Below are 16,276 nucleotides of genomic sequence, written 5' to 3'. Positions count from 1 at the left end.
TTCCATTGAGATTTGCTCATTTCAGTTGCTACAGCTGAAGGAATTTTTAATTGAATGCTGCCACAATGGGGGAAGCCACACTATTATTGGAAAATAATAAGATTCTCTTTCATTTTGATAAAGAAGCAAGGTTCATTTTTGTTCAGAGAGCAAGTCTATTTTTCTCTTCTTTACTTGCAGAAATATCTTCAGAAATATCTTCTGAAGATATTCACAGAAATATCTTGAACCTTCCATGGCATTTTTTCAGACATATGTTTAAATAATTACTCTTTTCAAGTAATGCCAAACATTTTTTTTTCTTTAGTGTCATACAAGAATACCTCTTTCTATTCTGCTATTAAGTAGAAACTTTCAGAAGAATATGCTACATACAAAGAACTATTTTCTGCCTCAAGAATTTGCATTTAAAGCCTCTCTTTTGCAGAAGAAATAGAAAACATTTATTTTTTTCTGCCTTTGATCTTCTGAAAACATGTTAGCTGTACGTCCCAAAATTGTGACAAAAATAACCATTTTAATATTAAATGCAAAGAAATTAGCTTTTTTTTTCTTTCCCTCATCCTGTCTCCCTTGTAGATAAAGTTCACAGAACGGTCGAGGTCAGAAGGGTTTTTCTGGGAAGTCATCTTATCCAATGCCCCTGGCTCAAGTGGGACCACCTAGAGTCAGTTGCCCAGGAACATGTTTAGATGACTTTTGGTATCGCCAATAAAGGAAACCCCACAATTTCTTGGGCAACTTGTGCCAACACTACGTCTCCTTTATAGTGAAAAAACCCTGTTTCCTGATGTTTGGAGAGAACCTCCTGTGTTTCAGTGTGTGCCAATTGGCTCTGGTCCTGTCATTGAGCACCACTGGAAAAAGCCTGGCTCCACCTTCTTTACACTCCCTTCAGTTGTTTATACACATTGGTAAGACCCCCATGAGTCACCTCCAGGCAGGGCAGTCACTGATCCCCCAGACTTTTTTCAGGTAAGACATCATGGAATCATAGAATGGTTTGAGTTGGAAAGGACCTTAAGCATCATACAGTTCCAACCCCCCGTGCTGTGGACAGGGACACCTTCCACTAGACAAGATTGCTCAGAGTCCCATACTACCTGGCCTTGAATGCTTCCAGGGATGGGGCTACTACAGCTTCTCTGGGAATATTGTTTCACTGCCTCAGCACCATCCAGTCCCTTCATCATCTTCAGGGGCCTGTGCCAGATTCTCTCCAGTATATCCATGTCTCTATGTTGTAATGTAGTGTGTCCAGTTCTGGGCACAGTACTCCAGCTAGCCTCACAGATTCTGAGTGGAGAGAATGGATCACCTCCCTTGACCTGCTTCTAATGCAGCCCAAAAGGTTGCAGCTGCTTGTTCCTGTGAGGGCACATTGCTGGTTTGTGTCTACCTGCTGCCTACCAGGGCTTCCAGGTCCTTTCCTACTGCTTTCCAGATACCTAGATGGCAGGTGGGGGTTGTCCTTCTGTGGGTGCAGGACTTTGCCCTTCATGTTGAATTTCCTAAGATTCCTGACAGCTGATTTCTGCAGCCTGTTGAGGTCGCTCTGGATGGTGGCAAATTCTCAGGTGTATCAGCCATTCTTCCCAGTTTTGTCTCATCAGGAAAACTTGCTAAAGGTACATTCTGTCTTGTTATCCAGATCGTTAATGAAAACACTGAGCAGGATCAAACCCTGTATTGCCCTGGGGTAACCCCTACTTGCTGCCTTCCAACTAGACTTACAGCCACAGATCACCACTCTCTGGGCTCGCTGTTCATTAATTCACCTCACTCTATTCATCCAGTCCAAACTTAATGAGCTGCTCTGTGGGGATCTTGCGGGATCTTACTGATGAGAACACTGCTGAAGTCTACATAGACATCATCTACTAAGCTAGTCCTTTCCTCATAGAAGGTGAATCCATGCTAACTACTCCTGATGGTCTTGTCCTTCACATACCTGGAAATGATTTTCAGGATTAACTGCTCCATCACCTTCCCACAAACTGAGATGAAGTTAACTGGCCTGTAGCTCTGTGTCCTCCGCCTGCTTTCTGTAGATGGGAGTGATGCTTTCCTCAAAGCATCAGGCAGTTTTCTCAATTGCCATGATTATTCAATTAGTACAAGTGGTCTCATAAGGATATCAGCCAGCTCTCTCTGGCTCATGAGTGTATCCCATCATGGCCCTATGGACTTAGGTATCACCAGTTTGCTTAGGTATGCCCTGGCCTGATCATCCAGGATGTATCTTCCACCAAGGGTGTATCTTCCTTGTACCAGACCTTCCACCAGTCTTTGGGGTCTGGGATTCCTGAGGTATGTCTTACTAGTAAATACTAAGGCAGATGATTTTAGTATCTCAGCCTTTTCCACATCCCTGTCTCATTCAACAGTTGGCCCATGTTTATTTCAGCCATCCTTTTGTCACCTATGTATTTAAAGAAGTCTTCTTGACTTTGATATCACTTGCTAGTGATTCCATTTTCAATTCCAATTGGAGTCTGGATTTCCTAACCCCATTCCTGCATGCTTAGATAATGTCTCTGTATTCCTTCCTGGTTACTTGGGAGGAATTCCCACCTTCTGTATACTACTTCTTTGTGTTGAGTTTTGCCAGTAGCTCCTTGTTCATCCATGTAAGCCTCCAGGAATTTTTGTCTGACGTCCTATTTATTCGTGATGAACCAGATTTGAACTTGGAGATGACCTGTGAATACTAACAAACTTGCTTGGGCCTCCAGTCTGTCCAGGGCCTCTTTCTAGAGAGCAATAAGAGGCAGATCTTTGAAGAGGCCAGAGTCTTCTCCTGAAGTTCAGGTTGTGAACTTCCTTTTTGCTCTTCTTCTAGCCTTTCTGGATTCCTCTGCCCTTCAGAACTACCTCCCAAGGGACTCCATCAACCAATCACCTAAACAGGACAAATTCTGCCCTCTGGAAGTCCAAGATGACAGTTCTCCTTACTTCAAGAATAGTGAATACTGTAAACATTTATTTTGTGATTGATGTGCTCAAGACAGCCTCCAACCACCCACAAGTCTTTCTCTGCTCACAAAGAGAAAGTCAAAAAGGAGATGGAGCTCCCTCACCAGTTGTGTCAGCTCAGCAAGTTCTCTTCAACACATTCTAAGAACCTCCTAGACCATTTCCTCTCTGCTGTGTTATATTTCCACTGGACATCTGGCAAGGTGAAGTCCCTCACAAGAACAAGGACTAGTGATTGTGACAATTCTCCCAGCTGTTTATGTATTTAATCTGCCTCTGCATCCCAGCTGGGTGGTTTGTAACAGAACTCCCACAACAGTATCTGCCTTGTTGGCCTTCCCCACTCTCTTAGCCACAAACACTCAACATTAATTGTCACCATCATCAAGTTCCAGAAAGTCTAAACACTTCCAGGCTACTCCACTACCTCTCCTTTCACTTTGACCCTTTCTGAAATGAGTATTCTAGCAAGCATTGCAGTTAAGAGACATACCCATTACAATCAAATAAGAATTTAGTTTTGCATAGGAGTCTTCCTTAATTAATTATTTTTTAAAAAGACTTCAATCTCAGTATGTTTATTTTAAACATATAATCTATTTTTTAATGCATTTCTGTGGTTTATGCATGAAAGTTGGCCTAATGAATACTAGTTTTATGAAAAAATATTTATGACAATGGCATGAGGAAAAAGGATAAGTCTAATGAAGTTTATTTTTTAAGTACATTTGGGAAAGTTCACATCAATGAACTTTATATTCCATCAAACCTTTATTTTTTTATGTAAAACTGCCTACCACAGAGCCAACACATTACATGTGAAATCAAAACCTTTTAAAAAAAGCCTTTTTTTCCTGGAAATGCTTCAAATTTGATATGTAAATGCTACTTTGCAGTGCTGAAAACCACATCTCAACTAGGACATGACAAATTTTGATATACTATGAATCAAATAGAAACACTAAAAGTAGGAAAAAAGATGGGAATTCTTACCTATAATAGTAAATTTAAATACTTTAGATGGCAGAGGCCTTCCTGCATATGTGTCTGCATTACTTTCATTCAACACTACTTGCAGTTTCAATGAGTAGTTACCAAGCTTCTGAAGATTTTCTAAACAGATACAAAAGTACAATTAGAAAGAAAAAAAAAAAAAATAAATAGAAGATACTGAATATGCAACTTACCCATTTTTTTAAACCAGTATGGCCACTTGCCTCCATGCTGACTGATATGGGAAATTATTTCTTTATTCTCAGTAGGGGCTGCAAAACAAACACTTACCTCATGTATTTAAATTTTACACCATAATTCTTAACTTTTTCAAGCATTAGTATCACTTATTATTAAGTATTACTATCACTTCTGGATCTAACATCAATTCAGCTTTACAACTAAACACATTGATCACAGCTAAACAAATGAGTTCCCTGTCTAATACCATTTTAATTAAAACTTGCTAGCCTCAGGCACATTGCACTGAAAGTAGCAGGTTTGTAAAGCTGAATTTATTAGCTCTTTGGTTGTATGTTCCCTGTAAGTATGAGCACTCCTCACTCCATGCTGGCAATGGATCAAACTGACACATGACTGCAGCAAAATTGCTTAAATGGGAGCAATGATAAAAATGTGCAGTTGACAGAAAATATAACTGAAAAAAAGAACAATTTTGTTCCGAATTGTTTTATCTGTCTTTATAAACTTCTGCAGAATTAAGACACATACAAAAATAGAACATACTGAAACTCTGAGGCAGTTTTAGTGACTGCTTCTGTAATCTAAGGTACAGAAGTAAGATTTACTGTTGTAAGTGTCAAGAGGCATTAATACCTTTTATTTTCCCCCAAAACACACTTCAGAATATAGAATGTGACTGTAGTAAGATTACACAGAATAAAAAGAAATGCAGTAGAAATACAAACTGCTTTATAGCTAAGCAAAACTGTTTCAAGACCCTGTTCTTGCACCGAATGGCATACGTGAGATAAAGAGCTGTAGATGAGACTATCATTCCCTTACCCTAATTCAAACACTAATTTTGAGTCCAAGCTTGTACAATAAGACTCCCCAGTAACAGATCAGGTTTCTCACAGCTCAGGTCTCTTGGTAGCCCATAGTCCACCAAGTATTCCACTCTTCAAAAGAGAAGAGAAACTTTTTGTACATTATATTTGATCTTGGCTTCTGTATGGGTGAAACTGCATTTCTCTCATTTATACAATCAGGGGTTTGAATTTTGCCAGGTGTGCCATGCCCAAATCATCACTCATAGGACTTATTAATTGTTCTGGTGAAGACTATGATGATTACACTACTGATTCTTCAACTGAGTAGAGAAAATAGCTAACACAGGAAGCAGTAGAAACAGTTAAAAGTACAAATTTCCATCAATGAATGGCTCAGGAGGTAGACTTTTCAGTGATCCTAGGATCACTGAAAAAAAACAGAACAATACCTGACAAAACAGAACAATAGAAACACCAGGTCTCTCTCAAATCCATATTTCCTGACATCAGGATGCTGTACCTTATTAAACTTGCAAACCACTGGTTTGTCACACATGCCGATATGAGACAATTTGATAATCTATATTAAATGAACAGCTTTTGTTCAGTTCCAACCTCTTAATGCCCCAGCACACTATGCTGGACAATGGTCATGCACAGAGGCCAGCTCCCATAAACAAGTGCCATTAGAATACAATATGTAGCTTCATGACACATACACTAAACTGTAGCTAAGATATGTCCATTTGGTTTGCTTGACATGTATCACTACAATAACCTCAGTGCTCAGAAAGCTATTTTTACAACTCCTAACAGATAAAGGAATTGGATTTTCCTATGGTGTATGGAAAGAAAGAAGATTTTAGGTTTCTACAAGTTTCAGATACATTTGACATGAGCAGAATTGGAATTTTCAGATAATTTAGTGTTCTAATTCTGTGTTCAAAACAAAACTTGAGTGATCTGAACAGCTGCCTTGGACAGAATGCAATTCTTAACAATGCAATGTGAGAACATCAAGTGAAGCACCCACAAAATGGAAACCACAAACAGTAAATCAAAAGAATCCTGATTTTTTTTTAAATTCTGAAATGAATTTATGTCAGATACTAAGCAAGTCTCATCTCTACATTTATGCAGCTCATGTAAATTGCTACGCTAATTACAGAAACATTATCCATTTTACCCATGTTCTTATGCATGTTAAGTAGACAGGCTGGAATTGATAGGCCTCCTTACTTGCAATAGAAGATGTAATCAAAATACAGCATTAAGACATTACATATATGGTACTGAGGCAATTGTCATTTCATAAAAAGTGGCTTTGAAATACTACATACACTAATGGAGCATTGTCTAACTGCCACATCCATTTATCAAATTCTAATATGCATTTTAGGTAGGTACATATATTATACAAAGAAATACCTTGTTTTCCATTATGCACTTAAAAAATAATGAAGATACAATTAAATATAGTGAAATACTCACAATGCAAAATAACCTTGAGTTCAACAAGAAGTTTCTTTGAACCTCCGTGGCTTGTACCTGGAAGTTTTTGCATTGCTTCTCCTTTTTTATTTAAAATTTCTATTCTTAATGGTCCTGAATTTAAAATGAAAAATGGCAGACTTTTAAAATATGTTGCGGATTAAAAGTGATCAGAAATTTCTGTATGCTTGTCTTTTTAACAAGGGTGCATGATGTATTTTTAAAGTGGCATTTAACATTTTAGTATTTGCAAGAAAAAAATATACCTATTGGTGTACCAGCAAATCTTGTTTCATTTGGTAATAACTCATCTCCTTCAGGCCATGTTACTGATAATTTGTCAGGAAGTCTAATACGAAAAAAAAAGGTGAAAAATTTTTCAGTAAGTCAAAATAAAGGGTTATGTACAATTATGTAATTATTACCTAGTGCTTACCTTGCCATTTCATCTTCTATGTATTTTTTAACAGCTTTGTCAGACACTGTTCTGTCAAGTTTTGAGATTGGAATAATTTTCACTTCACCATACAATGCCTGCGGTTCCTGAAATAAAAATTTGGTGCAGTTATAAACGGCCAGACTTTATAATATGTCAGATGAGAAAGATGTCCCAATGAAGGGACTAGACAAATCAATACAGACATAATGCAACATGCTAACAAATACTACCTAGTGAAACTACAAGACATTGTTTCAAAATTTGCTGAAATCACAGGGGTTAAAATGGATGCACAATTTACAATAGTAAATGATGGCAACTGTGATACTTTATTTCATATGCAAATCTTAATAAATCAGACTGTTCATAATGAATAATATTTTTAATATATTCACATTAAAGCTAAAGTTAAGTATTTCTAGACTGCTGATTGTCAAAAATTACATTAAAGGTATTTACTGTTATTTAAAATAATTTAATCAGATCAGACAAGGGATTATGTTTAAAGATTTAATATCCACACTAGCTGTGTGAATCCTTTCTGTATTTCTTCTTACCAAAGCAATTTGAACCTCTCCCCCAGTGGCAAATATATCCCCATCATGGTCCCCATACAAGTAAAATTTCTCAATGCTTCCATAGAATATTGGATGAGTCTTAGTAGTTTTCACCTATAAGCAGAAGACACCAATTAATACATTATTCCTGCATCAAATGCACAGTATCTGCCTTTTATAGGGTTCAACTAACTTACCAGCTGCCCAGTTCTGTATGTTTTTCCATCCCACTCTATTGCAGCATACATTGTCCAAGGGCTCTGCATTCTTTTGGATGATACATCAGTACGTATAGTTATTCCTTTAAAGACTGTGAATTTTATCTGTTTGTCATATTTTTCATGACAGTCTTTGAGCCACAGAGCAAATTCTCTGTCAATTTTCATTCGCTGCTCCTATAAAGAGATTACAAAATAAGTACATATTGACAATCTATTATAAAATTTGAATCTGATCACATCAGAAGTCCGAACAATTGTAAGAGTACAGAGATACTGTATTCAAACCAAAAGCCAAAAAGACACACACACACAAAAAAAAAATACCACAAAACAAAAAGAAAAAGAAACACAGAAACAAAGACACAAAGGAAAAAAAAAAAAAGATTATTTAGTTTGAAAATTTTAAAAAATTCCAAGAAAGCTACACTTCAAGTCAAAAAAAAGTGCTTCCCCCAGCAGCCATATTTTTTTAGGAAGAGGGTCTTGCCAGAAAAACTGTCCTATAACAACATATAAATAAAGTAATTGTTCAAGAAAATAAAAGGAAAAATACTGAGTCTTAAGTTTCCAAATTTAAAGATTCAGCATTACTACTCACTAAACCAGAGAGACATGAAAAATAATTGTATTATATGCACTGAACTTCACCAAGAAGAAACACTTAACAGAATGCAGTAATTACCTGACCATTGAAGATTCTTGTGAACAGAGTATTCTTATCCTTTAGCTTCAGCTCCAGATCCATGAAAGTGAGTTTGTTTGTGCTGACCTGGAACTTATCATTGGTAAACAATGCACCAGAAATTCTGTTGTAGCATTCAATTGGTGCCAATCCTCTCTTCTTTGGAGGAGCGCACCAGTCAAAACTTAAAAGGAGAAAGTAATTACAATCCTTTTCTATAAAGAGAGGTTTACATTATAGAAAAGAGACTGTACAAACCACTTACTCTTCCACAGTTGTGTATGGTATTAACCTTCCATTCCAAAAACATTCAAAAATAGGCCTTTTTCCTCTGGCACCTTTTTCTACTAAAAAACAGTCATCGTCATCATCATCATTTAATCCTTGATTAAAAAAAAAAAAAAAAAAAAAAATAGTGTTCTTGAATATATTTCCTTAAAAAACTAATATAATATCAAAACCCATCGTAATCTTAATGAAATACTATTGTTATTACATTCAGCACATTAGCAATGTACATTATATCAAGCTCATTACAATATTACATTTTTTTCCTGTTTTAGAAATACCAAGCAGAAAAACTAAGGAAGGTAAAGAAAAATTCTAAATGAAAGTTAAATATTACCAAATTAAAAAATTTAAAATTTGAGTGTTACTTTTTCCTTAGTTTCAACTGATTTCTTCAAGTATTATGAAATCTTGTCCCAATTAACTCAAGATTTGTCTTGTCAAAAAAAAAGCACAAAGTATTTTAAAACCCTTTTTGGAAATGCACAACTGAGTAAAACAAATTTTAAACTAAAGACTTCAAACTACATGTTGTTATTTGCATTATTTCAATACTAGAATCTCTTGAATCTAACTGCTCATATTTTATTACTTTGTTGGAGCAAAGATGCAGAAAAGAAAATGCAAAGTTTCAACTGGAGTACATTCCATAAGAGTCTATAATTTGAAATCAGATGGTGTTATGCCAAAGATCAAGTTTACAGGAACGAGCTACCACAACAACCAATTCACAGGATCTGTTAATCCAAAAGAATGAGAACTTTTCTGTTCTGTCACAACCTAAATCAGGTAATAATTTGCATTTCAACATAAAGTTCCTGTGGTTTTTATTTCATTAAAATATTTAGAGTAGTAGGACTGTCTATGATAGGACTGACAAGCAGCAAAACATTTCGCTTACTTGATGGAAAACATGGATCATCAGGGTATGTTTCTTTATCATACAGGAAGGGATGGTATCGGATGATGCCTTCAACGATACCTTCTTCTTCAACATGTGCCTTGAACTCAAAACTATCTGCTGCAGTGTTTATGTACAATGTCTGCATGTCATCTTTGATCTCCCTCAGATTGACAATCTTCGGTACTTTTCCCTTTTCAAACATTGAAATCTGGAAAAAAGGAAGACACGTTGATTTTCCTTAGAGCATAAGACTTACAGTAATAAGCACTTAGACAATTTACTGTTAGCAAAGGAATTAGTTCCTACTCTGCAATGCTGAACAGAATTACTTCAAAAAATTAAACTACATACACATCTTGCATGTTGTATTTAAAAATGCATGATTACAGAGAAACAGGCATGATATAAAAAAAGGTGCCATCAAAGAGGACTTTTGACTAACATGTATAAAATCTCTTACCTCAATATCGATGTTGTTGAAAGGGCTTATTTCTTTTGTTACAGCTTTAGTTTCATTTCCTTTTGGTCCATGGATATAATAGTGATAGATGTGTCTGAAATACATTTCAGAAAAAAAACCAAACCAGTAAGTGAAATTTAAAAATTGCAGATTATAATTTCTAAAAAAAAAAAAAAAAAAAAAAAAAAAAAAAAAAAAAAGCTTGTATTTTTTATTAAAATATAACTGGTTTGTTGCACTGTTATGGATCAACTCTTTGACAATATATATCTGTACAAAAGATTTACTAACAGGAGTGCCTCCTTTTCATTCCTCTCATCTCTGTCATGCACAATCACATTAGGACTAATTTTTGGGTAAAATAATTGAAAATAAATTTGAAAAAAAATGAGTAAGTGAAAAAACCACAATTGTTTGGCTACAGATCCTTTGCATCAAAGGGTAAACTAAAAAACTACTGTAAATTGTTCTGCACTCTGGAAATCAGAAAGAACTAGAGCCACAAATCCCTAATACCAGTTTCATATCAATCATCTAATAGTAATAGAAATATGCAACAAACAACCACTATCTTTACATTATTTACACAAATTTGAATATAGGTAGGAGTCATGGATGTGATCTGCATAATAGAAATATTTTTTCAGTTGTAAACATTGCTTTCTAATTGGCATTTTTCCTCATTCATGAAAAAATCCATGTGGTCAAACAGATTAAATAATTTCACAGAAATATGCAGTTTGAGAAATCTGAGGAACTTACCTCCATTTACTTCAACTTCTCAGCAACTTAGCTAGTTCTTGCAACTTCAAAGACTGAATCCTTAAACTTCTGGGGGATGGTTAGGGGAAAAATGAGATTGTACTAGTCAAGGGGACCGAATGCATGACTAAAGTCAAATGCACCTGCAAGTTTATAGCTGCTTTGCTTTTGACCTCCACTGCACTAAATGTTGCCCAAAGAGAAATCTTGCTTCCCAGAAAAAAGCTCCTCCTGGATCTTATTGCTCAGGATTTTATGGTATGTCCAAATTGCCTAGTATTTTGTGTGTATTTCTTCCAGATTTCAAAAGGCAGTCTCCTGGCCTTAAGACATTGTTATTTTAGAAGTTCATCTCCACTTTAAAGCATCCAAAATAATGAAGGCTCCGCTGCAGCACATTAAAGAAGAATGAATCTGGTATCATACATGTGTGGCAAAATGCATGGCAGAAGGGAATGGGGAGGTGTTTGAGGGGGAAAAAGGCCATTTCACAACTGAAACAGTGATGCAGGACTGTGTAGCACTGGAAGGCTAAATGAGTTTAGCTAAAGGTTTTACTGTAACAGCTACAGGGCATATATCTGAATAATTGCACCTGGGTTCCATCTCAGAGGCAGCTCTTTCACTTCAAGAGATGGTTGGAAAGAACTAACACATACTTAAGTGTGAATGTTCACTTGATGAGCACCTGGAAGCTCATGAGGGATATAAATTATTCTCTGCAGGTAGATATACCCTATATTTTCATGAGGTTAAAAATGGTTTCAGCAACAAGTTTTTATGTGCAACACTGAATGATATTTCACATAGTAAGGTATTACCTAATTCTTATATTAACCGTCTTTTTAAGTATATCTATTATTATCAGATTATAGGTACCACAAAAAATAAAATCATAGTTTGAAAACAAAGGTCTATAGTTTTCCAGATTTCAAAAATTTGTCTATGACTTTGTATTTCAGTTTATATTCACAGATGGATCCATCATTTTAACAGGTAAACCCAAATTATTCAAAGGTATCTCCAGGCTCTGTGGGCCCACTGATGACATTATTACAGTACAGAGCAGATAGTGTCATATATCCTTCTCCCTCTTAAATTGGGATGAAGCATCAGGACTTTCTTTTATTGTTGTTTAAAAAATTCAACCAACCAAAAGATCCCCTGAACTGTAAATACAAAGCTAGGTACCAAGGTTAGGAGCACAGCTGTGAGCAAAGTAACTGATGAAGTTATTAGTAATTAGATATACAACTTCTTACATTAGTAATACACCATTAAATTGAATAGGCTACTAAAAATTACAGTGGATAATTATATACCAATCATCAAGTCACATCTTTGGTTGGGGATGCCCCATTCAGTTGTGTTCGTTTCTGTAAAACTGGTTACATAGGGAGGCTAACTGTAGTATCAAAGTCCTTAACAGGAATAAGGCCAATGTCAAAGTACCAAAAGGAAGCAATTCATAATTATTTGACTTTGTTAGTAGCCCACTTTTAAATCACCAACTTACGCCAGCTGCCTTGTCCAAAGATGGAAGTAGTTTTTCAAGTACTGCATGTGATCTGGTTGTACACCTGTAATGACAACTGCTGTGAAACTCTCTTTATCCCTTTCTTCTAATATTAGATTATGAAGAAATCTTTCATCATCACTTGTGATGTGAGTAGAATCAGATGGCTACAAAAAGAGTAAAATAATAAGTGCAGGGATGTAAACTGAATTTCTGAACTCCCATCAACTTGAAAGATATTAAAACCATAACAGAAAAGTAATACAGAATACACGATGCTAAGTATCACAAAGGATTAAATCTTAAAATAAAAGTTTCCAAATTAAAGCCAACAAGCTGAGAATGTGATATCATTAATCCAGTTCATTTTCAACCCACTTGCATCACAGCACGTATAGTGTGCAGCCTAGAAATGCATTTAATCATGTTGAATGTAATAGTGTGTGATATCCATGTTCTCATCCCTCAAGTGGAAGCATTAAGTGTGCAAGATGTTAAGTCCTCTTTAAGAAAACAAAGCCAAAAAAATTATTGGCTTTTAAAGGGATAGGCTGTTTTCTATAGCAGAAACTCAAGTGGAAGAAACAGTTTTGCTGTAAAAGAAAAAAAGCTGAATCCTCAATTCAAGATGAAATGTCAAGTAGTCTAACAGAAAGTGAGATGCCCAATTCCAGAAGCTAGTAGTTGTCTTTTCCTGAATGAATGCACTTTGCTCCTTTGACAGTTTTCTAAAGAGCAGAGAGACACAGTGGTTGATGTCATGCTTCACACTTGACCAGTGAGTAATCCTTACATTTGGTACATCCAGGAAAAAAACTATGTTTAAAACAAAGATTAAGATCTTTCTAGTGAATGCAAACAATTGCTACAGCTGCGAAGATATGTTGTAGTAAATGCAGCTACATGCCTTATTTTGCAGGAAAGCAGACAAACCCCACATCACTGGCATGAAAGGAGACATGTTCTACCTAACCATAGTTAAGTGAAGTAGTTAATTTAGGGTGTTCTAGCAAAACTTACTTTCCCCAGGGAATCAAAGAGCTCTCCTTAGCTAAGAGGATAATTAAAACTTTTTTGAGACTTTTCATCAAAGAAGACTACATCTCTTTTTCCTGCCCACACCATAGCCTGGACTATTCTATGCTAGTGATAGGATTAGTAACAATAAAGAAAAGCCAGAGCTGCTTGGGTCCTCATCTCCACATGATCTAAAAAATCTAGAAGCTGAACAAGTGCCACTTTGTACAGCATGGAAGAAATTTACAGACTGAAAAAGCCTTCAAAATATCACTCCCAAATTATTTGTTTGCCTTCCCACTACAGATGACAAACTACTATACCACCTTCCCCTTCATTCCTAGCATCTATCTCAACTAGAAAATTACAATTTATTTCTTTGTGATTTTAAATGGTCCAGAGAAGTGACTGCAGTGGAGACAGGTACCTATTATCGATCAAGAAAAGATGGCCAGCAGGGATACCATTAATGCCACTTCTCTTCAGTGCTATGGCCTTGTTCTAAAGTCCCTTTTGTTTCACATTAATTGCATCTTGATTTCTTTGCAAAAGTAACTTCCTTCACCTATTGAATGGCTCAAAGGCTCAATTATTCTTCTCACACTAGTAACCCATTTACAATTTCTACTTCTGCCACAGTATTCTCAGTATTATTACTGACGTATGTGCAGTGCAGACCATTTTTTAAGTCATTAGCGAGATGAATTCACACATTTTATTTCACACCAATATAATTAATTGGCCTAGGTATTTCAATGATTTGCAAAAAAATTCCTACACCTGAGTTTCAGGAATCTTTTAGGGGAACCTCTGTTATCTTCACATTTCACCTCTGTTACTTTTCACAGCATCTCCTCCATCTTGGATAGTTAGAAGTTATCTTTTAACTCTAAATAGAACTTGGATTTTTAACAACGTCAATTTAACTTTGGTTTTATATTATTACAACAACTTTTCAAACAGTTGATTGCACCACCTTCTTGAACTCTTTAGTAGTATCTATGCATCTCATTCAGCTACTTTCCTCCAACTTATGCCTGCCAGTTTGTCTTCTACTTTATATCATCCAACCTTTCTCGTTAATATCAAGCAGGGAGGAAAAGCATTTGTACCCTTTACAATAAAGCAGATTTTGTCTGCTTTTATTTTCAGTTTCTATTTTTTGAGTCTGATATTATAGAGAGAATAGAAACAAAACTCTGGCAACTCATTTTTTGTTGCAACTCACAGACCCAGAATTGGCATGATAAAAACCTTATTTACCTACTGTTCCTCTCTTATCCATATGAAACACCAAGTACACTGATAGAACCCACCAGATATGGGCTCAAGGTATGACTACCTTGTCATACACACCACCCACTTTTCCTCCCATCTGCACCCTTAGCTACATCTTTAGAACAGTTCTTTTCCTTAGTCTTCCTCCTTATCTTACAGCTTTTTTACTTGGGCTCTTTTTCTTGATGAAAAGCATCGGGACTGTTGAGTTTAGTTTTCAGATAAACAGTTAATTTATTTTACATTTATGAATATTCATAAAACCAATGGGTTTTGTTGATCTGGCTGGACTTTTCTCCCATTTGAAGGTTAATCTTAGATATTTCTAAACAAGTACAATTTGGTTCCCTAATTTATTCCTTACTACTTCAGAGAAAATTAATTTTTGTTTCATACACAAAAAAAATAATTGCTGTGCTTAGAAAAGTATTTTTAAGTAGTTTTCTTAACTTGACATGTAAAACTGTAAAGTATTTCTGTCATTTAACCTTAACTGAAAAGAGGAAAAAGCATCACAAAAAAACCCCAAAAGTTCTTGGTTACTTCCTTTTACATTACAGGGTGCAAATGATTCAGTAAGATGAAAACATCCCCAGATAATTATTACAGAAATATTATACAGTTAAATCACATTAACCTGGGAAAGGCTTTAAATTATAAATGCGGGAATCTTAAGGCTATTTACCTTTCTGTTTTGAATGAATCCAGTATATATTGCTTCTTTGTTTTTCTCCTTCTTTTCAAAATCCTCTTTAGAAAGGACAAGTTCATGAACATCCTGAGATGCTGCAGGTTTGCTTATCATCTGATTTTATTAAAGAAAGAGCATTTAAAATCAAAATAAGGCTTAAAATCAACAACATAAAATACTTTAATGCCGTTATTAAAAATCAGGAAGTAACAATCTGATTGTGTGCAAATGTTCTAAAATAAAATTAAAGTCTGACATTGACTTACTCTGGCACACTGTCCCACGAAGAACACTGCTTGCTTGCCTCCAACTCCAAAATATGAGATATCACTATTTAAACTACGAGGCACTGGCAAAGGGCGTACATATCCTGAATGATCACTGAGAATAAGAGGGTCTTTAATAAATTTTTTCAACACAAAAGTAATTACAAAACCCAAAGATACTTCTGATCTAAAGCACCTATTAAATTCTTCCTCCTGGCATTTTGTTAAAAAATCCTCCACTTTATACCTTTTAAAACTGCAACATTAAAATCTATGTCCCTAAAATTCTTGATGTACTCTTTTTTAAAAGGATGATGACAGAGTATTTTCCAAAGTCATCTTATAAACCATTTCTGCCCCTTCTCGCAAACCAAATCTTATTAAATGAAAATGGCTTACAAAGCAAGTCTGATCTTTCTGACAGCAACCTTTCATAAAAACACTTAAGTCAAAGTGGGAAATAATGCCAACCAACTATTAAATGCAGACTTGGAGATATAACAGATGCTATCAGTAGTGAAATTCTACATCTTTTAAGTCACATTGAACAATCTTATCTAGTTTAGGAAAACATTTATTTTCAAATCACAGCAGTCCCAAATGAAAATAAGGTGTAGATGGATGAGATGTAGTAAACTGTAGATTACTACCCATTAAGTGGTAGTAATCCCCAGTTTAAATCTGCATGTTAGGAATACTACACATTTCTGTTACTAAATTTG

The 16,276-nt window shown here is 35.5% G+C and overlaps 1 protein-coding gene across 1 annotated transcript in view; it reads right to left on the bottom strand.

The window, feature by feature from the left end:
* SMCHD1 (structural maintenance of chromosomes flexible hinge domain containing 1) overlaps positions 1–16,276 on the bottom strand; it is a 68,433-nt gene that overhangs the window by 36,318 nt on the left and 15,839 nt on the right. The window contains exons 6-19 of the mRNA XM_021551571.3: positions 15,555–15,669; positions 15,283–15,402; positions 12,303–12,469; positions 10,025–10,118; positions 9,562–9,772; positions 8,638–8,755; positions 8,373–8,556; positions 7,667–7,864; positions 7,470–7,583; positions 6,910–7,016; positions 6,740–6,822; positions 6,474–6,587; positions 4,164–4,241; positions 3,970–4,089 (exon numbers count right to left, since the gene is read on the bottom strand). Coding sequence (XP_021407246.3) covers positions 3,970–4,089; positions 4,164–4,241; positions 6,474–6,587; positions 6,740–6,822; positions 6,910–7,016; positions 7,470–7,583; positions 7,667–7,864; positions 8,373–8,556; positions 8,638–8,755; positions 9,562–9,772; positions 10,025–10,118; positions 12,303–12,469; positions 15,283–15,402; positions 15,555–15,669 — 1,823 coding nt within the window. The remainder of the gene's footprint in view (positions 1–3,969; positions 4,090–4,163; positions 4,242–6,473; positions 6,588–6,739; positions 6,823–6,909; positions 7,017–7,469; positions 7,584–7,666; positions 7,865–8,372; positions 8,557–8,637; positions 8,756–9,561; positions 9,773–10,024; positions 10,119–12,302; positions 12,470–15,282; positions 15,403–15,554; positions 15,670–16,276) is intronic.

This window comes from Lonchura striata, chromosome 1 (assembly GCF_046129695.1).
Source record: "Lonchura striata isolate bLonStr1 chromosome 1, bLonStr1.mat, whole genome shotgun sequence".
Taxonomy (NCBI): Eukaryota; Metazoa; Chordata; class Aves; order Passeriformes; family Estrildidae; genus Lonchura; species Lonchura striata.
Note: the sequence above shows the minus strand (reverse complement) of the source record. Positions and strands in the feature narration are given on the sequence as shown.